Genomic DNA, 26,180 nt, shown 5'->3' on the forward strand with positions numbered 1-26,180 from the left:
ATGTCTGTAATCCTAGGGTGTGCAAGTATTAAAGTAAATATAAAAGACTTCATAAGTGTAATACATATTTATTTGAGACTAGATTATACACAAAAAAACAATAAACCAAAGTAAATATAAGTAAAATGTATAATAAATTGCTCAGCCAAATAATCACATAAGCATATTATGTATCGTAAATGTCAGTATAATATTTTAAAGTTTTAAGTATAAGTAGTAGCCTCATAGTAGAAATTCAAGATCCTCCCTAAAATTATCATCACATCTTATGTTTTCCTTGCTGGATGTGGGCTAAAGGTCGTAGCCGGGTGGGTCTAATGAGCTACAATCTTTATTCAAATTTCAAATACATACTCTTTATTTGTAGATGAATTGAAAAGTCCCATGTTGTACTTTTATATGGTTCAGGAAACACCAGAGGGACAGATTCCCTTTCAATGTGTATCTTAAACGAGAATCTAGACCATCGATTCTCAAAGTGGTTCAGGTGGAACCCCAGTCTACGGAAGACTCGGCGGTGTATATTGACGTTACATAAAAATGGGGGTTCACGATTCGTAAGCGGTAAGCGGGGTCTATGAAGAATAATCTGGTTTCATACCGAATGGGGAGTTTTCTAAATAAAAATAATTTGTGAATTGATTGCTTCCTTGTGTGCTATGAGTAGATAACAAAAATAAAGCTGGCTGTAATAACTTACTGCACAGATAATTAATTAATTCACTAATTCTTATTATTTTTTTTTAAACTGTTATGTCATGGTGGCTGTTTCGAAAATTTTCATAGGTGAATCTAATCACATTTTTTGATCAGGATAGAAATTTAGCGGGGGGTCCACCGGAACCAGTTAAATTAAAAAGTGGTCTATGATGAAAAAAGTTTGGGAATCTCTGATCTAGACAGATAAGTAGGTACATGTAAAACACATGGTTGTATTGCACCTCTTACCTATGCCTGGTAGTAAGTACTATAATACAAAATTGTAAAGATGTAATAAGTTACAACAGAATAAAATCAGATAAACTTCATAAAAAGATTCTTATTAGGCTTATTTAGATATTTAATATACTAGCTAGTTGTTTATTTCTAACATGCAGTGGTGTGCATAAGGTTTTTAAATAGGGTAGGCAGTAGGCACTATACTGTAGAAAATGGAAAATTATAGCTTGGCAACTTCGTTCATAACACTCCCAATGGTCCGCGCGGGCCGGGGGGCGTGTAGCGATGAATGAAAAGCTCACGACCGATGCACCGCGCTTCCCCGCACGCACGATTTCACACCCGCGCAGTCTCCCACCGTCACCCGCATATCATGGAAGTGTCATCAACGAACATGCCACATTAGTTATAACTATAACAATTACAGGGTATACAGTTTACAGGGCTCAGGGTAAGCACTGCATTTTTGCATCTATGATGTGCACGCCACTGCATACACGACATTTCCATTCAGCACTTACATGTTATAATCTAAGAACTTCACACTTAAAAAACATTCCTATATTCGACGCTTATAGTTAACTTTTTTAAATTGTACTCCAATGGCTGGTGAAAACTATAAACCATAGATTAAAGAAGACCAACCATTTTTCATATATTTCTAGGTCCAGATCTAATCACTGAACTGTTAGAATGGCCAAATCAGGGTCATTTAACCAAATTTCAGTTTGATTGACAGTTACAAAATCAAGATATGGGCAAGTACCTACACTATAAAATGCACGGTTTCAACAAAAAATATTAACAATTGTGATTTATTATTATAAAATAATGTATTTTTCTTTAACATTTTAGACTCAAAATGGTTGGTCTCCTTTTCAAATTAATTTTCATTACTTGTGTAACGATAAGTTTGCAGGGAACAATCTGATTATTCGAATATATGCTTTAAATTAACTTTGAACTATTTCAGATATAAATTTACATGAAGCTTTATTTAATTCTAATTTATTTTAAATGTAAATTATATTGTGTATAATATTAAAATATTTTGTTGGTAATTTGTAATTTTATAAAATAAAAACAATAACTGTACAAGGAACATAGTATCTATTCATATAAAATCGGGAACTAGCGAAAACCTACAAAATTTTAAATACCCAGTTGATTTCTTAATCCTTCTTTTCATGCGTTTCTGTAAATGAAATGAGACATACAGTAAAAAAAAAAGTTACGTTTATGGTATAATTTAAATTTTCTGGAGTCCCTTAATTTTCAACTTTAAGTGTTTTAAATGGAAATCTTTTTTGGCGGTGTGATGCCAAATAGGCTCATAAAATATATTTTGTTTTTTTGGCACCGCCTTCAAACCAATCAATAGAAAAGACAGGTAGATTATTTTTCGCTTTTCAGAGCAATGCATGCATACAAAAGATTGTTTTTTTGTTTTAGTGTGTCCTAGAAGCCAAGCAATTTCGTTCACTTATTTTGTTTTTAACACAAAATGACTGAACCGATTTTAGTGAAAATTAAATAAACCAATCTGGAAATAGACTCTATAAAAAAAAATTAAATTGGTTAATAAATGAAGAAGTTACAGAAGAAACATAAAAACATTCTCGTCGAATTGAGAACCTCCTCATTTTTTTGAAGTAGGTTAAAAAAGGGAAAATGTTTCCTTAGGCAAGATGAGAAGCGTAACTTTAGTTTGTTCTCATATGAAATAATCAGAAGTGGGATGGTATGTAAACACGCGACCAATTACCTGTAACTATAATTACCTGTGATTTCTTCATCCTCATCAGCATCGAGTATGTCGGCACAACAGATCGAATAGCAGATAAGCGATAGGAAGCCCAACGGCAGGCCAAAGACGAGCGCAGTGAGCACCGGGTTGCCATGCCACATGTTTATCAGAGTGGTTCTCGTTTCAAAAAAGCCCCGATACACATGGACCATCCAGTTGTTACCTCCGTACGTCTAAACAAGAGAAAAAGTTTGTCAACAACTCATATACGGTTCACTGTTGAACACGAGTCTCCTCTCAGCACGAGGGGCTATAGAGGCTAATACGGATTGGCAGACTTCAAACACATAGTGTATCTAGGAAATTTTTAGGTATGCAGTATTTTTCACGATGTTTTTCCTTCACCGTTTGAGACACGTGATATTTAATTTCTTAAAATGCACATAACTTGAAAAATTGGAGGTGCATGCCCCGAACTGGATTCGAACCTACGCCCTCCGAATCGAAGTCAGCTGGACTATCACGTCTCTATGAATATATAAGCTAAATTAGTTGTGAAATGTTTGACAATAAACAAATTAAAAGTCGAGGTATACATTGCTCATTTTACATATAATAATAATTTCAGTTAATTTGTTCCTAAATTAATGACAATAAATTTGTTTATTAAGCTTCGATAATTAGATATCTTTTGGATAACATTTTATGAAGAACTACTTTAAAATGAATTATGAAAGAATAAATTACATGCGCTATTTACATTCATTTTAAATTTGTTTGTTGATGAACATTTCTCATCGATTTTGGCTTTAGTATAGATAGATAACTTTATTAATACGTGATAGTTGCGCACGTTACCGCCCTACCCAGCTCTGCTCTTTAAACATGGCACCCATTTTTTTTTAAATTTTTACAAGTTAGCCCTTCACTACAATCTTACCTGATGGTAAGTGATGATGCAATCTAAGATGGAATTGGGCAAACTTGTTGAAAATCCACACTCCTTTCGGTTTCTACACGACATCATATCGGAACGCAATATTGCTTGGCGGTACGTCTTTACTGGTAGGGTGGTAACTAGCCATGGCCGAAGGGTCCCACCAGCCAGACCTGGACCAATTAAGAAAACTTCAATCGACCGAGCTAGGGATTGAACCAGGACCTCCGTTTTGTAAATCCACCGCGCATACTGCGTGCGCGGGTGAGGACTCGACCAAGTGGTTAGCCTCAGCGCGAGCGCGAACTCTACTATGTGGTTTGCCAATGTGAGTAAATGAAAAATTATTGTATTATAGCCAGCCCATTACACCATAACACAATAATAGTCTCAAAATATAAAAAAAAAATATCTTATTTTAAGGTAAATGTTTAGTTTCAGTAGCAATATACAGTATAATGAAATACTACAAAACATTTGAAGAGACAGAGGAACACATCCAATGGCATGCACATTAAAACTCTGCATATCCTAACCAATGATTTGTTAATGTTTATACCCAATGCACTTTTTCCCAGTTTGTTTAAATTGCCTTGCAAGTGCATACCCTGATCAACAGCCTTATGCACGCCACTGATCACGTCCCTCCACCTCCTTTTTCTTTTATTCAGCTTCCTATATTTTATAAAACTAATGAAAAAAGTGGATTTGCCAGCTAAAATTGTAAAGAACTAATATTTTAAAATGTAGTGTACACAAATTACAAAAAAATATAAATACTCACAGGTGCCACTTGTTTATGTATCTGGTCAAGAAACAAGGAGACCGCTTCAGGTGTCATTAACACGGGATCGTCATCTGGTATGTGGTGGTGGCTTGTGGTTGAATTGAGAACTATCAGATGTGGTACCGTCAACTCTGACATTGCTATTGTGTTTGCCAGTTCTGGGTTCCCCATCCAACCAAATTGGAAGTGACTGTGCAATTCCTGCTTATTACTTCTGCAAAGAATAATTATTTAATACTGTATTAAGGTTATCCGCAACAATAACTAGCCGAACCAATCTCACTCACTGTACATAACTTTTTTTTTCATAGGGAGGGACATAATGGACAATTCATACCCACAGATCTGTAAATCACTGACTTCGGTATCAGATATCAATTTCTGGCCTCAAGAACATGCCATCAATATCAGAGCATTAAGATTGCACGGGGAGTGATGTTGCTTCCGACTGTATTACGTACATACAGTCTTGGCAACAATGACTATACATAAAAAATATTTTAATAAATAATAGAATCATATATATATTTTATATTGTTTAAAATTTAAATGAACTATATAAATAAATCCACAAATTACATTTAAAAATTAAATAATTTGGTTTTTAGTCAGTTTGCCATGTGATCATGAAGCCATATTACCTTATAATGCTTTCGATCATGTCCTTGAAGTCACGTTCCGTCTGTGTTATTTCGTTGAGTTTATTCTCCAACACAACAGCTATTACTATATATTTTTCAGTGGCTAATAAGTCATTTATGTTTGATCTTGTGATTTTTGGGAAAAATCCAAATCTCTCTGAGTTAACCCATTTATTTAGTGAATTATTTAAGGTTTCTCTGTCTTCCAGGACTTCTGGATTTGCTGTAATTAAACAAACACATTATTTTAAGACTAATAAAACAATGTTCTAACAACACTACTATTCTAACTACAGAAAACTTTGAAAATATACATTCAAAAGCTAGTGTAGTGTAAGAAATATTACTATAAAATAAATTTAGTGCCCCAACAGTTAGAATTCTTGATTGAATTGAACAAAAGAAACTCTTAAGCTAGTATTATATACATACATATATGTATATAAATTAATAAATTACGTACTTTAGATTCAGTTTTAATTTACTTACCTTTAAAATAAAAAGTCTCTTCCTCTTTATACACAAATACAGATGAATCATTTGGAGGATTCAACTCATGTGCAATTTCATGAGATAAAGCATAAAACCAACTATGAGCCTGATATTTCTCTGCATGATTTGAAAACATTTCCTGTAACAACATCAATTAGTTATTTATCAATATTTATAATGAAACAGTTATAGGTAAAATTCTGTACATTCAAGATATTAGTTGAAAGGCAATTGATACTGAAACCACAAATATTTTTTGTCGTCAGTACTTTTTTTGACACTGAAACTACTGAATGAAAACAAATTAAACTTGTCACAATTTGAGATAGTTCAAAGAAGGTTATATATAATAATCAATAATTACCAATAAAAAAATACTCCATCTTATTTCTTTAGTTTTTGTGAGCAATTTTTAAAATATTTAAAAGCCATTTTTCTTGAATAATATTGAAAATTAATTACTGATGCGACAGTTCGTGCCGTACTGACTCGAGACTGTATTACTTTTTTCATTTTGTATTTGGAGCGGCTACGACACTATAGAGTTCTGTATGCTCCATCTGTATATTACTGATTAATCTATGGCAGCCCAAACGGGCTCGATCCTCCGATAGTGAGCACACCGTAGCACATAAAACTTTATAAAACAAACTCCTTCACTGCTAATATCAATACATTTGTCACTTAGCTCCAAAACTTTAGACGAAGTTACTAGGTTTGGCCAAAACATAAGTAATAATGTTTGGCTTTGAATCAGAATTTCAAAAAATTATACTACTATTAAAATATAATTGAAAATGTTGATATGTTACCCATAATGGTCCCTGTTGTTTGCCCACATAACCAAAGAATATATTGTGAGTTTCTTTTAAGTAACCCAAACTGTCTGCATGTGATACTCTTTGCACAGCTGGTTGCACCATTCTCTTTGCATAGTTAACCATGTCGTCCTTTAGTCTCTCTCCTGAATACTGATGCCAAAATTCACCTTTTATACTGTAAATACAGTAGAATAATAAGTCAAAATTCAATCACTAAACTATAGTGAATCATAGTTTTAAGGACCCATTATTTTTTCTATCCTCTTGTAAATGCTATAAGAAGTAACACAGTAGTCTTACAAATCTATTTTATTTCATTCAAGCATTTCAGTAATCAAGTACATTTAATAATATGGCACTATTATTAAATGTACTTGATTGCCACACTACAGATATTATCAGTACACAGGTAGTGCTCTGCAGTAAACATTATATATAGTTTACTTTTGTTTGTTAAATTTCAAATATAAATTGATATATACTAATTTACTCTTTTATGCCGTAAATTAGATAGAAAGCTATCATAGCAGTCTTTAAGGTCAATAAAGTAAAATTTTAAAATACAAAAGGGCATATCTTTAACTCCTGTTTCTTAGAGCCCCCGCTCACTTAGAACTTTTAGTTGGCCGACTTAATCAGCGGATTATAGATGCCAACATGCCAACATCTGTCCAACTAAACCACGTACAATTAAAAAGTCGTCCACCTATCGATTAACTAAAAATTGTCAGTGAGCAGCCACCCTTAGAATTACCGTTTAGGGATTTGATATTTGTAATAGCTCAGTTACATTTGCGCCTCACTGGCCCTGCACTTCGCCTCGCGGCTCGTCTCGCCACTTGCGCGATAGTTTAAATGAGGTATAGACAAAACTTTGATAGAATAATAAATAATGAACAAGTACTTACAACATAATTGTAGGATAAGCTCTTACTTTGAAGTGAGTGGCTACAGCAGGAAATCGTGTACAGTCAACTTTGGCTACCTTGATGGGACTGCTGTATAAAGCCTGGGCAACGTGCGCCCAAACAGGTTCGATCCTCCGACAGTGAGCACACCATGGCGCATAAAACTTTACAAACCAAACTCCTTCGCCGCTAATATCAATGAATTTGTCACTTAGCTCCAAAACTTTAGACGAAGTTACTACGTTTATACCTAAAATAAAAGACATTAATCAAACTAAAAGCTAATAGGAATTAGAACTTATGTATACTTGTTCTAATCTAATAAAATAAATGAATTACAAACATTCAGTTTACCGAAATAATTACGCATACTCACCTATTATAAATGTCAAAAATGGGCCTACGATAACATTCATTGTTTTATAATCTTACAGTCTACACAATATATATAAATAACGTCGATAATTCGATTCCACCAATTTTTGTTTAAATTAAATAATTTGCAAAAAATGCGAGAATTCCAAAGAACAATTCTTAAAATAAAATTGTAGGCCACAGAATATATATAACACTGCGTATCAAAGAGTATTTTCTATTTAATATAATCACTAGAGTTCCTTTCATTAAAGAAGTCTCGTGGCTAAAACCTAAACTAAAATTGACAGGGCACATACTTTAATGGGCCGTACGGACTACTATTTTAGTCGAGTACGAACAATTTTTGGATATAACGCCCAAAAATCGTTTGTACTCGACTAAAATACTAAAGTCGTCCGAACTAGGCCTAAATGACATGACCGCCATTACCAAATGACAATGAGGCGCCATTATGACATGAGCACTTCGTCTGGGGGACTTCTTTCATGAAAAGGACTATACGTTATATATTGTTTGTTGGTGCTTGTCTCAGACTGCTTCCACTTGGCACCACTTACACAGACGTCAAATAAAGGCTCGGACTAATTACCTAAGGTACTGCCCAACTAGACATTACCTCTCTGTCAAAGTATAAGATCAACGATCTAACGCATTTATATATCTATATAGAATCGATGTTTCATAGTTATAATCGATTTCGTCGTTTGTAGAGCTCCGTTAAAATCCTTTTTTTGTGTAGTTGAATAGTTTACAACTTCTAGTTTACTAAATGATAAAGTTACGTTTCATTTGTAAGTATTTCTAACTTATAAACTAACTATATGAAATTTGTAATACAAACAATAACTAAAACAAATCGATTCATAAGCCAGAATAACAAAACATCAAACAAGTAATCGAATACTCGTAACAGACGATATCTTTGTCAAAGTTATTGTGTGTAAAAACTACACGTGATAAAGTAATTCCAAATAGTTATGTGTAGTCTAAGGACAAAAAAATATCTTTTGGTGTTAGCTATTTTAAATTTTTGTTGGTTTATTTACTTCGTAAGTGACGGATAATTTTATTGGTGAATTTGGGTGTGATACTAGTCCAATAAAAAGCAATTAGTCTGAGCATAAAACATATATTGCAGAATTTCTTTGTCTCTATAAAGTAATCTTTTAGTCTACGTTGTATTTTCAATCATTATTTTATTTATAATCTATGATCTTACCACAGATGATTAGAATCACAATCACATTTAAACATGATGTATTTTTAAATTTCATGATTTTCATGATTTTTGTTCATATTTCAAAATTTTGATGTACCTTCATTTATATTAAATTGATAATTGATTAGATTATATTAAATAAATAAAATACATAACTAATAACTATGTATATATATATATTGATTAGGTATAACAAACGTGAAAAAAGTACTTTGTTTACGAAATAATAACCTAAAAAGTTTAAAAACTCGAGAAACTTGAAAAGAGTTCTGACACAAAATACATTTTAATCAAGTCGTAACTTTCACTGGTAACGTCATTTATTCACGTCCCATGACGCTGCTACTGCGACGCGGTGTGCATAATTCATTTGCATTTCGTTTTCAAAATTATAGTAGTCATCGTAATCTAAGTCGCCATTACAAGTTATTACGTAGCGAATACCGTTACTCGTCGGAGTGGGGGCTCGGACGTGCGAGGGGGGTTCGTATCAACTTCAACGGTGCGGGCACGGTAGGAGCGCGAGTTTACTCTGTCAGTCGGTCATTACGGTATTTTTCTGTGTTACGTCCCACATTTACGATCTTGAAAGAAAAAGTGACAATGCCAGAAAACAAACCGTTCCAGCGTCTTCCGAAAAATGTTGTGCCTAAACATTATGAACTGGAATTGGTTCCGAATCTCGATAAGTTTACATTTACCGGAAAGACCAGGGTGAAAGTATCGGTAAGTGGAAATTTCATCATAGGCTACCTATTGCAAACATTTCGTCTCCATGTGACGTTATTAAACGACGTACACATTTTCAGATCGTTAGTTCTACCAAAGAAATAGTGCTCAATAGCTTAGATTTGGAACTCAAAGCTGTCGAACTGCAGTATGACGATGGCGGTTCAGTCAAGACTCTCCATCCGGCTGAAGTGCGACTGGTGCCCAGTGACGAAACCGCGATTATCACGTTCGACGAGGCGCTGCCCGAAGGCGCAGCGACACTGTCCTGCGAGTTCATCGGCGAGATCAACGATAAGATGAAGGGTCTGTACCGCAGCAAGTACCTGACTCCGGGCGGAGAGGAGCGGTACGCTGCCGTCACTCAGTTCGAGGCCACGGACGCTCGCCGATGTTTCCCGTGCTGGGACGAGCCTGCTATTAAAGCCACGTTCGATATTACGCTAGAGGTGCCAGCCGATAGAGTTGCTCTATCTAACATGCCCGTGAAGGAGGAGAAGGTCAATGGGGACAAGAGAATCTTACAGTTTGACACAACTCCCATTATGTCCACCTATCTTGTAGCAGTTGTGGTCGGAGAGTACGACTATGTTGAGAAGACCTCCAGAGATGGAGTCCTGGTGAGAGTTTATACCCCTGTAGGAAAGAGTAAACAGGGTTTATTCGCTTTGGAAGTCGCAGCAAAAGTACTGCCATACTATAAGGAATATTTTGAAATTGCTTATCCATTACCAAAAATTGACCTAATAGCTATAGCAGATTTCTCTGCTGGTGCAATGGAAAATTGGGGACTCGTGACATACAGAGAGACATGCCTTTTAGTAGATGAGGAACATACATCTGCTGTAAGACGACAGTGGATTGCGTTGGTGGTGGGCCATGAGCTAGCTCACCAGTGGTTCGGTAATCTGGTCACTATGGAGTGGTGGACCCATCTTTGGTTAAATGAAGGCTATGCATCCTTTGTTGAGTTCCTATGTGTGAACCATCTCTTCCCTGAGTATGATATTTGGACTCAATTTGTTACAGAAACATACATAAAGTAAGATATTCTTTGATGTTTTATAATGTTGTGCTTTTTGCTATATAGTTAAGACTATTTAAAATATTATTTACACAAAACAATTCATTATTATAGATATAAATAAATAATCAAAAACATGTTGCTAATATGCATGAAGAATGTAAAAAATATGCATAAATTTTCTAAATATGCCTGACAAATAAAACAAAACACTAGGTTACAAATCAATATAAATCCATACTAAATTTGGCTACTCACAGTTTTTAGCAAAAGTTCATGTAACTTTATTTCAAACAATGTCTCGAAGCCTAGGTTATTCTTTATTTCTAAACAAAGCTTGTAAGCTTTTAAATTATGTAAACATAACAGTAAACAAATTTCTAGCATTTGAATAGTATTAGAGTTCATTGGGATGTTGCTTTTCCTGGGAAACACTACCATCATAAATTTTGCAAAGTAGCAGTATCAGTTTTTATAATAGTTGAAGGCAATTATAATAGTAAAAACTAACTGAATTGCATGTTATCTGATATAGATAGTTTGCATAAAACTTAAATATTAACTCTTTGCTCAATTGAGAAATTACTTTAGTCAAGTGTTGAAATCTTATCACAAAATCAACATATAAGTGGTAAACACATTGCATTGCATATAGCAACTTATGTTTATAGGTATAAATACATGCCCAAGAAAAAATATATACAATGTGTTTGATTTGCAAAATCATGCAAGAGACAAAAACAGAATGCAGCCAAATATCAGTTGCTAACTTGAAAGTCAATGACCCATTTGAATATTGGCACTGTTTCAGTTAAAACAATTTAGGTATACATGAGTAATGTAAAATGTCCCAGCACACACTCAATACTTATCTACTGTGTAATCAAATGAAATGCTGAATTATTAAAATGTATTGATAAAATTGTTGTGCATTGTGAAACTTGTATTAATTTTCATATTGAAGTTATACAGTAGATATATGGAATATTTTGTTATAGCTTGGCAACTTCGTTCGTAACACTCCTGATGGTCCGCACGGGCCGGGGGTGTGTGTAGCGATGAATGAAAAACCCACGACTGATGCACTTCACGTCCCCCTGTCGTCCGCATATCATGGGAGTGTCACCAACAAACTTGCCAGACTATACATTATATTGATTGCTTCTTATTGCTTTTTTAATGACATTGGCATATGACTGGTATAAATAATATTGTTTGTTTTTAATGTTCACAGAGCGCTAGAGTTAGATTGTTTGAAAAATTCACATCCCATTGAGGTACCAGTGGGACACCCATCTGAGATTGATGAAATTTTTGATGACATCTCATACAATAAGGGTGCATCTGTTATACGCATGTTGCATAGATACATTGGTGATGATGATTTCCGTAAAGGCATGCACATTTATCTAACAAGACATCAGGTATTCATTTTTTTACCCCTACACTAGAAATCTAAATATTGTTCATACAAGTAGCTCAACGGTAAGAGGTCGAACTCATCACCAAGGGGTGGTGGTTTGATCCCCGTCCCGTAACTCTATTGTCGCACCCACTCCTAATACAGTTTTGCCCGACTAGTTGGAGGGATTGGAGTGATTGGGAATGGGAATGGGAAATGGGAAAATAAATTAAATAGATCTATTTATATTTACCTTTAAGGAATTTTATACATAGTTTCTTTACATAGCTGGCAATGATGGTGACAATATTCCATACATGGTAACTCAAAACTAGTAGTCTAAGATCCATATTAGAAATGAACTTCACCCATCTTATAATGGATGAAAAGTAACCTATATCAAATTTAGTATGTTAAAAAATATATTGCAAGTAAATTGCCTGGCCAAACTATCATTAATAATAGTTTGGCCAGGCTACTTATACTTTTTAACTTATTAAATTTGATGTAAGACACCTTTCATCTATTAAACAGATGGATGAAGGTCATTTCTATAGCTTGGCAAGTTCGTTGATCTCTCATGATATGCGGGTGACGGGGGGAGGACTGCGCGGGTATGAAGTTGGCGGGAGTGTTACGAACGAATTTGCCAAGCTTTAATATGGATTTTCTACTATATGACAAGGAAACCATAGTAAGATTTTTGTTATTTGAAGCAAATATTATTTCTAAAAAAAAACAGTAAAGTAGGTAAATACATCATTCATTTAATATAATATATAATATTTTTAAAATTTTCTAATGTTTTAGTACAAGAATACATTCACTGAGGATTTGTGGGCCGCTTTAGAGGAGGCTTCAAACAAACCAGTTGGTGCAGTGATGTCTACATGGACTAAACAAATGGGGTTCCCTATGGTTGAGGTGGGTATAAGTTAATGATAATCATGATTTTTAATCATGACAATATCACAAATGACTGTCAAACAAATAGCATGTTAAGGAATAATTTTGTATGTGTAAGCTAATGATATTAAATACTGTTAGATGTGTTACTAGCGCATGAAAAATGAGGCGCTCAAAAATAAAATATATACACAACTCAATGTTAGTTGTGGTCAACAACGATCGTTATTTAAACAAACGTCTACAATGTTGATTTGTGTGTTCAGAAAACATAAAAACTATATATACATTAATATATAATGGAATTAAAGACAAAATTATGCATGTGTGCGCTAAGTGTTGTAGTCTATTACTCGGATCACTTTGTGGTGATTTTGTAGGGACTTAACCCATCTATAGTATAAAATTATCACTTATCAATGTTCTCTCATATCTAATCGGAAATTGCACCCAGTAGTTTTGCCATTCCAGCACCTTAAAAAGGACCCTAACCTATGTGTATCCCTATAAAGGAAAAAAAAAATATATTTTTACATACAAATTATGTAAAAAAAAATACCTTAGTGACAGCCAACATATGCTGGTTTACCTTAAGTCTACGTTAATACATGCTATCAGTAGCATATATAATAACAATTTCATTGTTACTCAGATAAAGCTAAATACATACACGGTAAATACTTGTTATCTCTGAATGTTATCAAAGCAGCTGTGCAATTGGGTATTTTCAGAAAACGTACTATGAAATTAAATGTTCTTGTCAATATATTTTTTTACTTCAAATGCTTTGGAGTTTGAAAATGACCTAAATACATAAATTATTATCAATCTATTAGAAAAGTAGAGGAGAAATTTAGTTTCTGCACTACAAACAAGTTTACTTTAGTTACGAAAGTAAGTTGGTAAAGTAAGTTGGCCAAAAATATGTTTTTTTAATTTTTATCTTTCTGTTCAGTGATTTTTAAAACTTTATAATATCTTTTTTTTTATTTATCTACAAGTTAGCCCTTGACTACAACCTCACCTGATAAGTGACGATGTAATCTATGATAGAAGCGGGCTAACTTGTTAGGAGTAGGATGAAATCCACACTCCTTTTGGTTTCTACACGACATCGTACCGGAACGCTAAATCGCTTGGCAGTACGTCTTTGTCGGTAGGGTGGTAACTTGCCACGGCCGAAGCAATTAAGAAAACCATTACTTCATATGCATACATTAAATATAAAAAGGTCAAAATATAAAATAAAATACAAATCAAAATATTTTTCTTCCAGGTCAGCTCTGAACAAAAGGGCTCGAATCGTATATTAAAGCTGACTCAGCAGAAATTCTGTGCTGATGGCAGTCAGGGGGATGACACATTATGGATGGTGCCCATTACTATATCCACTCAGGAACAACCATCTAAGGTAAATTTTACTATATTTGTTAAAAATACAAATCCATAACTTTTTCATATTTATTTATAGGTACTATAATATTATAAAGCGGAAGAGTATGTTTGTTTGGTTGGATGCTCTAATCTCAGTGTTGGATGGTCCATTTATTGAGGGAGGCTATATAACATTAGTTTTGTACGCAATAATTTAATGCGAGCAAAACCGCAGGGCACATTTATAACTTCTTATAATTTAAATACCTAAGTTACGAAAGTATCAAGTCGACGAACATCGATATATAAAATCATAGACCTATCACATACAGGCTAAGCTAAAATCTATCTAGTCTATTCTAAAATCATTTTTTAATTAAAACAACATTTAAAAGAAATACATGTTTGATAAAGCATTGACATTTGGTAGTACTTACAAAAAAAAATATACATTTATTATTTGCATTTTAAATTATTTGTATATCCATTTTCAAATACAATATCATTGCCACAAATATTATCGTGATGTAACATTGACCTAGTTTGTTATTTGATTTCCTAGTTGATTGTGTTATTGATAAAAATGTATTGATTGTATCAAAACTTGATATCAATATCATTTAATGCAATATGATCTAATCAATTTCAATTGAATGCCACATTCTACAGTATTAGAAAGGTAAACAATAAGCTTATCTAATACTTGGCAAAGTATTTTCTGTTCAATACACACTTATTTAATGTTTGTAATATGATACTGTTTGAATACTAATATAATTACAATGAAATAGCAGACAAAAAATATAATTTTAATTTACGAATTCAATTTATCTTCTTCTTCTTCGGCCTCGCCTTTTACCGTTTATACGTAGTCGGCTTTCCCAATCATGTGGCGCCATTTTGTACGCTTTTTAATTTTATTCAAAGTATATGTACTTGATTTCTACTAACTGTTTAGGTATTGAATAAATAATGATAATTATTTTATGCTAAAATTCCTACGTGCGCGCGCGCATTACTTAAAAAAGTAATCCGCGGATTGACTAAAGACTCGATCATAGTTTAGTTAATCCATTATGCCGAGTCAAGAGTTATTATATTCACTCTAATGAAATAACTCTTGACTTCTGTAAACAGCTCTAAAATTGTAGAATTAAGTTATATATTTACTTCATATTCATACATTAAATTACATAACAGGATTAACAGTCACATTGAAAAGACAATATAAATTGACACAATCTTAGAAAACTGAACCAAGTATAAATTATCTATACTAATGTATTTAATAAAGAAGAGGTAAAGTTTGTGAGGTTGTAGGGATCACCAAGTTTAAAAATTTATTTACTGATAGAAAGGCATGTTATTTGTGAATATCATAGGCATATATTATATCCCCCATATTGCCACAGGAGCGGGAACTACAAGGGTAAAGGCATCTGGTTTATTATGTACGTCAGCGTTTCCCAAACTTTATTCTCTTGACCAACGAGACAATAATGATCGCTCGACGGGCGGATTGTAGGTACATATTATGGGTCCAAAAAAAAGGGAAGTATAAAATTTACCGGGTCACAGTAACCCGGTATATTTCATACTTCTCCTTCGTGACCCACTCAAGTTTTTGGACCCATAATATGTACCTACAATCCGCCCGTCGAGCGACCATTATTGTCTCGTTAGTCAAGAAATAAAATCGACCATCTCCTAGTACTCATTTAAAGTCGCAGCATTGCCTCCATAATGCTGCGACCCGGTATTTTTTTTTTGGCGACCCGGTGCGGGGTCGCGACCTACCCGATGGAAAACGTTGATGTAGGTGAAAATTTTTATTTATTAAGTTTTATTTAGTAGGCATTTTAAACAGTTTCAAGGAAAGGAACAAGATCCAATAGACGGTGAACATTGTGAATGTGAAATTGGAAAATCATGGAAACAGTCAGCATCTGTGCTTGTTGTCGAAGTTGGCAAGATTTCCAGACAAAATGACAATGTAAAAATGTATTTTTTAGTATTTTTCATTCCATTGGAGTCTTTTTACAATCGAGTATGTATTGTTTTAAATATGGTATTTAAAACTGATGTAGTTTTTGTTTTTTACTTATAGTTCATACCCTAGTTAAAACCATAAGCACGCCACTGACAACTGTATTATGTCAGCGTGCCTGTGGCCAACTTTGTGGATGTTTGTCTCGAATTACCCGTACTGCATGATAGCCAGTGGCGAAATGCAAAAATGCAATGCCCAGATTCGAACCTACGCCCTCCGAATCGAAGGCAGAGGTCATATCCACTGGGCTATCACGTCTACCTACCAGCAGCGAAGAGTCCATACAGGCCGATTCCTGCCGGGTTACCTTTTAAATGTCCATACATACACATATTCATTTTGGTGATGAATATATAATGAATATATAGTATGTATGTATGAGAAACCGGAATTCGTATCAAGCGGTATGGCTTTCCTTTTCTTTGGGACGGCTTACCTTCGTCAAAATTTTATCCTTCGCCACTGCTACCTACCCTAATAATAATGCATACCCTAGTTAAAAAGTGGTGGTCCAGCGTGAAGAGCGGGCATTACACAATTAACCATTATAAAGGTATACCTATAGTCTTACAAGTTCGTTGATAACATTCTCATGATATGCGGGCGACGGGCGGAAAGACTGCGCGGGGGTAAAATCGTGCGTGCGGGAATGTGACGTGCATCAGTCGTGGGGTTTTCATTCATCGCTACACGCCCCCCGCCCCGCGCGCAACATCGGGAGTGTTACGAACGAAGTTACCAAGCTATATATACTTGCATTGTCTCATGGCATTATTATATTTCACTGATGTAACAATTGATATCATTGTACCGCATTCCCACATTGGCTGACGATTTTCAAGTAAATGGCACCAATATAATGCGATTACGTACTTAGATTTTGATTATGTGTTTCCCACGTTGTTGAAACTGAAAGCCAATATACAAAGTACTAGGTATATAAGTAAAATGTTGAACAATGCACTTGTTAGATTTAGAGAAACGTTGTGTTTAGATAAATTGAATTAGTTTAAAGAGCAGTTATAACGTATTCAATAACCAAGTTGTTGTGTTGTTGTTGCATTTTCAACATTGACATTGTGTATTGCAAATTAAAGTAGGTACATAGTAGCTTAAATAAATATATTGTAAATATAATTAGCCGCATATTATTCAATAAATTTAATATAATTTATAACCTGGTATAGGATCTAACTTTTTAATTGTGAATTGTACAGGGTGTCCTTTAAATATATGCTGCTAGCTGACATCAAGGCCTACTAAAATAACGCAATATATGTTAGCCTAAATTTTATAGTTTTTAAGTTATTATTAAGTTAAGGTTTTTGTACAAAATACAAAAATCCCTACCTTCAATGCAGTTCGTATCATGCGCTGAAAAATTACTTAAGCATTGATTTTATGCTTGGTAATTATTATTTTTGAATATTTGTTTCAGCCAATGGAACTTTGGTTTTTCAACTACAAAGTGAGGTTTTTCCAAAAAACGGATTTTATTTTTTTTCATGTTTACTGATTTTTATTGCATGTACTTTTAATGGACACGTTGAAAAAATAATGTACTAGGAAAAATTGTACATCTAGCTTAAAAACATGCTCACTTAATAAGAACCGCGGGCGAAGTTGCGGGCGTCTGCTAGTAGCTAATAAGTAAAAACATGGATTCGAATTGAGAACCTCCTCCTTTTTTTGAAGTCTTAAAAAATTTAGAATGAAGAGTAGACATTCACTTTCAAATGAAACTGAATTAGAATTATCTTTTCTTTAAAATCGAAAATAAATTAACACTTCCATGATCGCGTCGCTCTTAGGGATTAATTAGCGTGTTAAGTTACTTTAGACTTTATTTTAATGAAATCTTAATATATCAAACTTCCTATTGTAATGTGTGTCCATGTTGAAATTCATAAAAGCATTGTCTATAGCTTGGCAAGTTCGGTCGTAACATTCCCGATGATCCGCGCGGGCCGGGAGGGGGTAGTGATGCCCTCGCGCGCCCGTTTTCGTACCCGCGTATTCCTTCCCTCTCCACCGCGCGGACGACTTCACACCCGCGCAGTCCTTCCCGCCCCGTCGCCCGCATATCATGGAAGTGTCATCAACAAACTTGCCAAACTATAGCAATAGTTTTTGGTGGCAATTTATTTATTATTTATTGATAGATTGAAAAATAAATGAGAAACATCATTATATGAAAACTAATGAGATTTTACTTTTAGGTGGCGCTCTCCACGGTGTTAGAGAAACGATCGCAGGAAGTAGTGTTGGAAAATGTTGCTGAAGATTCGTGGGTCAAGCTCAATCCGGGCACTGTGAGTACTGCCAATATGTTGTGTTATATGTTATAATGTGTTGTGTTATAAGGTGCTAAGATAGCTATTTCATCACATAGATTTTATATACTACATATAAATACTTATATAATATATAAACCCACCCCGACACTGGAAAACACTCGCACAAATATTTTCAAGTTGTAATAATCAAACCCACAGCTGTGGATTTAGGAAGCAGGGTCACTACCCACTGTATCACGCGGCCGTCATTTTCATTATTGTTACTATAAAAAATGTACTACAACAGGCTTATTACTACACCATTGATGTGTTCCTCCATGATAAAGGTGCTTGGAGGCCATTGGATCAGCTTCCACCTTTACACTATAACAAATTGTAAATGTTATCAAAAAAAAATCAATATTCATTTATTTCAAGTAGGCTCAGTTTACAAGCACTTTTGATACGTCAGTTGACTATTTGTAATGATTCTACCACCGTTTCGGAAGGCAGGTTCTGCTGAGACGAAAGTTGCTCTTTAAAAAAAAAATCATTATTTACAATTGATGACAACATTACAATATCTTATAGTTTCACTGGTTGTGTGAAGGTGGAAGCTGATCCAATGGCCTCTATGCACCATTAAGAAACTAATCAATGGTGTAGTAACCTCAACTAAGTAAATGTTTTTTAACACATTGCTTAAAGCTAAGGATGGGCAGGTTCAACATCTTAGGCCATTTTGCATCACAATCTTAGGGATCTTGTTATAGAAGAGTACACCCAAACCTACAAAAGATTTTATCTGCTTGTAAACTGAGCCTACTTGAAATAAATGTATTTTGATTTTAATTTTTTTTTCAGGTGGGATACTACCGCACTCGGTACCCGGCGGCCATGCTGGAGCAGCTGGTGCGCGCCGTGCGCGACGGCTCGCTGCCGCCGCTCGACCGCCTCGGCCTGCTGGACGACTGCTTCGCGCTCGTGCAGGCGGGGCATACGCACACCGCTGAGGTAACCTCAGACTAAATACCTATGGACCTGTATAGCAAAGGGAATTGGCCATCCCCGGCCCAGGCCTACCTTAACCGCCCGGCAATTTATTTTTATCTAAAAAATCTTCATATTAGGGATAATGACAGTTTTTTAAATTGTATATAAATTAAGAGTACACTAATAGTACAGCAATTTTGTAAAAGGAACAGGGTATCTGCGTTCATTACTTTCGGAGCTACAGGGATTTAAAAGGTCAGATTTGCGGCGTTACCGCGGATCCCTGAAAAACGCCCCGATTTAATGACGTCGTAGGGACATAATGATCATTAGATTTGTATGGGGGTTCAAAAAATTACTAATATATTTGTTATTTGTGGGTTTGTGTTTATAGTTCAAATATTAAAAAATGTCACATTTAATGTAAGGAAGCTAAAACTGTATGAATTTTCATCTAATTACAATAAAAGATTTTTAATAGATTTTGATATTTTATAATCTCATTTATTTTGCAAATATCCAGACAATCTTTGCTTTTTATATATAAATTAGTTAACATTGACCTTATTTACCCGAATGTGTCATAAAAATCAATATATTCAACCCTAGTCAACATCCCCATTCTACTTTAATAATGAAATCATTACTTTATTTTTAAAAAGTTTGCTACAACTTTTATGACAATTTTTAATTTATCCACAACGAGGACAAGCTAAAATCGTTGACCATACAGCATGAGTTTTATAATATTTTTTGAAAATTTATGATTGATTTATTTGTTCGTTTTCTTGTTTATTAAGCTTGTTGGTAACAGAAAAAAATAATAAGAAATAATACAGCTTCAAAAGCTACATAGTAATTAGTGATACAGTGTTTGCTATTTTAAATTAAAAGTAGATGGCGTTTTTAGAGAACTTTGAAACAATCCCTTTTTGAATACTTCAAGAACTTATTGCGATGGCCCCAGTGGCGGATTTACAAATTTGCACATTTGAACTCTGAAATTGCAAGTTTTCACATTTCAGTAGGATATACAGGGCATACAGGACTAAAATATTAAAGTTATCGTTACATTGTCAAATATGCCGCTCCAGCCTAAGTGGATTTACCAGTAGGCTAAGCCTACTGGTAAATCCACTGGATGGCTCATAGGCTCATAGATGACGAAACGAGCTCTCTCAGCGACGACATCATTCTTTCGTGCCATTTAGTATGTAGCGTTTTTAGAGGTATTTCTACAAAATTGCTTTTTATTAGAATACTCTTAATTTATTGAATGGTCTCTCTTGACCTTAAGTATAAACTATAGATATTTGTTGTTGTTTAATGTTAATTTTATTATATTAAGTTGTTTAATGTTAATTTTATTAATTTACAGTCGTTAAAACTGATTGAAGCATTCAGCGATGAAACAAACTTCACAGTTTGGTCTTCAATATCCAACTGCCTCTCCAAGCTGAGCGCCCTGTTCTCGCACACTGCTCTGGACAAGCCACTGAAAAACTATGGAAGGAAACTGTTTGCTAACATTACCAAGAAATTGGGTTGGGACGCTGAAGAAAAGGAAAGTCATCTCGACACACTACTCCGGAGCTTGGTTCTGAATAAAATGATAAGTTTCGAAGATCCAGATACATTGAAAGAAGCTAGGAGCCGGTAAGATTTTTTTTAAACCATATGAGACATTATCTTCGTAACATTGACTTTCCCTGCTTGACCTGGCTCTGCATAGTGATGCTCTGTTACATGTAACGGTTGTCAAGGCCCACCCGCCTAATTAGTCATATATTAGTATAAAATGACTCATAGCATAAATCTGTGTTTTGCAGGTTCGAGAAGCACATGTCAGGAGCGTGCACGCTGCCGGCCGACCTGCGCTCGGCGTGCTACCGCGCCGTGCTGGCGGAGGCTGACGAGGATGCCTTCCAGCGGTTCCTGCAGCTGTACCGCGCCGCCGACCTGCACGAGGAGAAGGACCGCATCAGCCGCGCGCTCGGCGCCGTCAAGGACCCCGCGCTGCTCAAGCGCGTGCTCGACTTCGCCATCTCGGTGAGTGTCCAGCGCCTCCTGCAGCTGTACCGCGCCGCCGACCTGCACGAGGAGAAGGACCGCATCAGCCGCGCGCTCGGCGCCGTCAAGGACCCCGCGCTGCTCAAGCGCGTGCTCGACTTCGCCATCTCGGTGAGTGTCCAGCGCCTCCTGCAGCTGTACCGCGCCGCCGACCTGCACGAGGAGAAGGACCGCATCAGCCGCGCGCTCGGCGCCGTCAAGGACCCCGCGCTGCTCAAGCGCGTGCTCGACTTCGCCATCTCGGTGAGTGTCCAGCGCCTCCTGCAGCTGTACCGCGCCGCCGACCTGCACGAGGAGAAGGACCGCATCAGCCGCGCGCTCGGCGCCGTCAAGGACCCCGCGCTGCTCAAGCGCGTGCTCGACTTCGCCATCTCGGTGAGTGTCCAGCGCCTCCTGCAGCTGTACCGCGCCGCCGACCTGCACGAGGAGAAGGACCGCATCAGCCGCGCGCTCGGCGCCGTCAAGGACCCCGCGCTGCTCAAGCGCGTGCTCGACTTCGCCATCTCGGTGAGTGTCCAGCGCCTCCTGCAGCTGTACCGCGCCGCCGACCTGCACGAGGAGATTTAAATCTTTCTTTAATAGTACTTTTCGAAGGATGGAATTATTCGTCATTTTTGAAGTAAAACTGACGAATAAGTTGGTGAATGCATTACGAAAATTGTAGTCGGGGATGTGTGCTGCCATCTATAGGCTTAATGAAACAGTGGTATTATAAAGTGCCAGTAGATGGCGTTCATAACTTTGAAACTATCCGCGTCGTTCAAAAGTTATGGGCGCCCATACATTTCGCATATTCAGCGACTTCATGGCCCACTACAAAGTGATTGGCAAGTTGGGAAATAAATATCTTAAAAAATACGGTTTATACTTGGATGGTTAATCATTGCTTACATAAAACTTGCTGCATCCCAAAGCCGTGCGTGTAGCGGGGTTAATTGATTTATAAGACGATTACAAAATGTTAACACTAAAACATTGTATTGCAGGATGAAGTTCGTTCTCAAGACACTGTGTTCGTGGTAGTGTCTGTGGCAGTGAGTCGGAACGGGCGCGACCTCGCCTGGGAGTTCTTCAAAGATCACTGGAAGGAGTTCATGGATCGCTATCAGGTAAATTAATTTAATTCATTATAATGAGTGCTTTTATTACTAGACAAAGTCATCGTTGTTATCACCAATATTTAATATCTTACTGGCAGGACACTCCTATAAAAGAGGATGATTTGTAATATCACTACTGCAGCTGCTCAACAAAATACTCATCCCAAGTCACTGTTGAAGAAACTTGTAATAAATTTCCAATTAATGTTGCCAGGGTGGTTTCCTCCTGGCTCGGCTGGTGAAGTCGACGACGGAGAACTTCGCGTCGGAGGCGTGCGCGCTGGACATCGAGGAGTTCTTCCGCACGCACCACTCGCCCGGCGCCGAGCGCTCCGTGCAGCAGGCGCTGGAGACCGTGCGCCTCAACGCGGCCTGGCTGCGCCGCGACCTGCCCTCCACCACCGCCTACCTGCAGGCCTACCACTGACGCCGCCGGGTGAGTGTCGCCAACATGACCGCACAGGGCACGCACCACTCGCCGTCCGTGCAGCAGGCGCTGGAGACCGTGCGCCTCAACGCAGCCTGGCTGCGCCGCGACCTGCCCTCCACAACCGCCTACCTGCAGGCCTACCACTGACGCCGCCGGGTGAGTGTCGCCAACATGACCGCACAGGGCACGCACCACTCGCCGTCCGTGCAGCAGGCGCTGGAGACCGTGCGCCTCAACGCAGCCTGGCTGCGCCGCGACCTGCCCTCCACAACCGCCTACCTGCAGGCCTACCACTGACGCCGCCGGGTGAGTGTCGCCAACATGACCGCACAGGGCACGCACCACTCGCCGTCCGTGCAGCAGGCGCTGGAGACCGTGCGCCTCAACGCGGCCTGGCTGCGCCGCGACCTGCCCTCCACCACCGCCTACCTGCAGGCCTACCACTGACGCCGCCGGGTGAGTGTCGCTAAGGGTTCATTTACACGGGCAGCAACTGCTACCGACGACTACAGTCGGCGACGTCTCGGCGGCAGTCGGCTGCAGTTATCGGTAGCTGGCTCAGACTAATTAGATAAAGACCTGCCTCGCAAGACATTATTTTTCTGTCAAAGTATATGATCAACGATCTTATGCGATTATAAACACTGTCTCTATAGAATCGATGTTTCATAGTTTACAATCGTGTCCATCGGTTAAAAACCTCCGTAAAAATACCTTTTTGTGTAGTTAAATGGTGTAAAAAAACGAACAAAAACTGCTAGTTTAGTATAAGATATGTATGAAATCTAAGCTCATTTTCCTTAGAAAATGGCAGAAAATTTTGTTCGTGAATTTGGGTGCGATACTAGTCCTTATGTATTTAGTCTGAGGTAGCTGGCAACTGCAGTCGCCGACGTCGACGACGTTGAATGCCGCCGACTGCAGTCGTCGGTTGCAGTTGCCAGCTGCCGTTGGCAACGTGCTGCTCGTGTAAATGAACCCTAACATAACCGCACAGGGCACGCACCACTCGCTGTGTGCTATCAGCCTTTCGATGTTTTACAGAAAATATTTCGGAGGATGTGCGTAAACTATACATACGAGCTTGTACCCTAAGCTTGTCAAGATTTATTTTTTCATAAAAGAATATTTGCCATATCTTTTAAATATGACCAATATTCCTGTTCCCCTCCAACTAGTCGGAAGACTGTTAGGAGTGAGTACTACAATAGTCCAGCGGGTGGGCACTGAACCACCACCCCTCGGTGATGAGTCTGACCCCTTTAGCACTGAGCTATTAAGGGGTTTTTTTACCATCTTACTGCTGGTTTTCATTTTATGTTTTGATAATAAGTCTATGATTCTCATAAAGCGTTTTTCGTCTTCATTTCATATACGCATATGGCTAGGGTCTACCTACCCTACCGGAAATCTGTGATTTCTGATTCGCAATTCACAATTTGGGTATATTTCAAGGGTGAATAGGCATCTTCTAGGCAATAAAAGCATCAATAATTTATATAACTTTTTGTGTTGTTTGCAGGACCAAATAACGAAAGACTGAAGTTCAACGAAGACCGATTATTTCAATCTTACAAGATGTATTGAAAGTTGACTGTATTTATTTTCTATCTAACATATTTCTGTTTATGATTACGTAAGTATATGTGCTAATTCATATAAAATCGTTCTATTAATGTAACTTCCCATGTCACTTCTGATCCCACTGTAGGGATAAATAGCATTTTATAAAAAGGGTACGCAAAATAGTTTATAGCAAATTGTTTTTGGTAATATTCGAAAATATCTATGAACTATGATGATTGTTGATGTTTATTTTATTAAATTTATGTTTTAAAATGTTTCACATATACAATGTTGCCTTGGTTAAACAAAATGAAGCCGTAACATATAGGCATGTTGTGTAAATGTGTAAAAAAATATATTAATTTATATTAAGATATATTTTTAGTCTCATTGGTGCTCAGTGCATTTCAAATTTGTTTCCCAGGAGTATAATATACAAATATATTATACATAATTAGTTTATTATAAGAGCTATCATCTAAAATTGTATGCTCTAATCTAAATATTATAATGCTATAAAATTATTATATATTTGTGTAATAATGTCACATTAAAATAGAAAAAATAAATTGTGATGTATGAATTATAATTGAAGTTACCATCGTTTATAATAGTGTCTCATTTGTTGTCATGGTTTGTTTGTAAGACTGTGTTATTGCAATAAATCGTACAAAAGTACCTGTAAATCATTTGTGTATTATTTAAACCCTATTACACGACCATTGCCGTAGACGATTCACTTTTGCAACTAGGCATTTTGCACGCTTGGAGGTATTTTGTGACGTCACGAAGTTACTTGATGTCACTAAAGGAATAAACTTCAAACACTAAACCGTTTGGTTAAGGTTTACAGAGCTACCACACCAGCGGATTGAGAGCGTATTCAAAGCGGAGCGGGCTCGCAACGGACGCGCCGCGCATCCGCAGCGGATTTGTTGCGGATGCACAATGTACTGTCTCGTACAAAAGCCAGTCCCAGTGTTGCCAAACGTACGATTTAAATCGTATTAGTACGACTTTTTTGACTTTATTTTTACGACTTTTTTAAATTTATTATTACGATCGAGTAATCGGAATCGTAGGCAAAATTTACGATCTTTCAAATCTTAGGCCCATCATCATAACGAACTAAAAATATTTATTATATTAACTAGTCGACGAAAAATTAACCTGCGATTATTTACTGGTTTGGAAACCTTACAAAAATACAAATATATATAAACAAAAGTTTTTAGCCAGAAATCTGCTTTTTTTTAATAAATAAAATAGCAGTGTTTCCTCGTCAGAATCCATTTTGTTACTGAATGTACTGTACGTCGTTAATCCGCTACAAAACCGCGACGGAAACGTTGCGAATCAGTCGCGCCTCCGCGACGCATACGCTCCGCTTT

At 36.7% G+C, this 26,180-nt stretch overlaps 2 protein-coding genes across 2 annotated transcripts; one reads left to right on the plus strand and one right to left on the minus strand.

Moving 5' to 3' along the window:
• Window positions 1–52: 52 nt before the first annotated feature.
• Window positions 53–7,835, minus strand: LOC112043152 (protein disulfide-isomerase TMX3). Its single transcript, XM_024078446.2, has 8 exons — window positions 7,649–7,835; window positions 7,273–7,522; window positions 6,356–6,539; window positions 5,541–5,682; window positions 5,052–5,274; window positions 4,408–4,624; window positions 2,721–2,919; window positions 53–2,134 (listed from the first exon to the last, which is right to left on the minus strand). Exons 1-8 carry the CDS (start codon window positions 7,686–7,688, stop codon window positions 2,112–2,114), a joined length of 1,278 nt encoding a protein of 425 aa, XP_023934214.1. The 5' UTR covers window positions 7,689–7,835; the 3' UTR covers window positions 53–2,111.
• Window positions 7,836–9,081: 1,246 nt separating this feature from the next.
• Window positions 9,082–25,475, plus strand: LOC112043153 (puromycin-sensitive aminopeptidase). Its single transcript, XM_052885874.1, has 12 exons — window positions 9,082–9,595; window positions 9,679–10,640; window positions 11,857–12,046; window positions 12,835–12,948; window positions 14,207–14,341; window positions 18,574–18,666; window positions 19,495–19,644; window positions 21,002–21,279; window positions 21,453–22,200; window positions 22,680–22,802; window positions 23,008–23,679; window positions 24,746–25,475. Exons 1-11 carry the CDS (start codon window positions 9,203–9,205, stop codon window positions 23,218–23,220), a joined length of 3,399 nt encoding a protein of 1,132 aa, XP_052741834.1. The 5' UTR covers window positions 9,082–9,202; the 3' UTR covers window positions 23,221–23,679; window positions 24,746–25,475.
• Window positions 25,476–26,180: the final 705 nt, after the last annotated feature.

This window comes from Bicyclus anynana, chromosome 15, assembly GCF_947172395.1.
Source record: "Bicyclus anynana chromosome 15, ilBicAnyn1.1, whole genome shotgun sequence".
NCBI lineage: Eukaryota > Metazoa > Arthropoda > Insecta > Lepidoptera > Nymphalidae > Bicyclus > Bicyclus anynana.

What these genes read in the sequence shown, in the direction of transcription:
- LOC112043153 (XM_052885874.1), top strand. Translation starts at nt 9,203, where the DNA reads ATGACGCTGCTACTGCGACGCGGTGTGCATAATTCATTTGCATTTCGT. An exon ending in TTTATCTAACAAGACATCAG is followed by an intron (nt 12,047 to 12,834) that starts GTATTCATTTTT and finishes CTAATGTTTTAG; the next exon opens with TACAAGAATACATTCACTGA. An exon ending in TGCTCGACTTCGCCATCTCG is followed by an intron (nt 22,201 to 22,679) that starts GTGAGTGTCCAG and finishes ATTGTATTGCAG; the next exon opens with GATGAAGTTCGTTCTCAAGA.
- LOC112043152 (XM_024078446.2), bottom strand. Translation starts at nt 7,688, where the DNA reads ATGAATGTTATCGTAGGCCCATTTTTGACATTTATAATAG. An exon ending in AACAACAGGGACCATTATGG is followed by an intron (nt 5,683 to 6,355) that starts GTAACATATCAA and finishes ATGTTGTTACAG; the next exon opens with GAAATGTTTTCAAATCATGC. An exon ending in AGAGACTTTTTATTTTAAAG is followed by an intron (nt 5,275 to 5,540) that starts GTAAGTAAATTA and finishes GTTTAATTACAG; the next exon opens with CAAATCCAGAAGTCCTGGAA.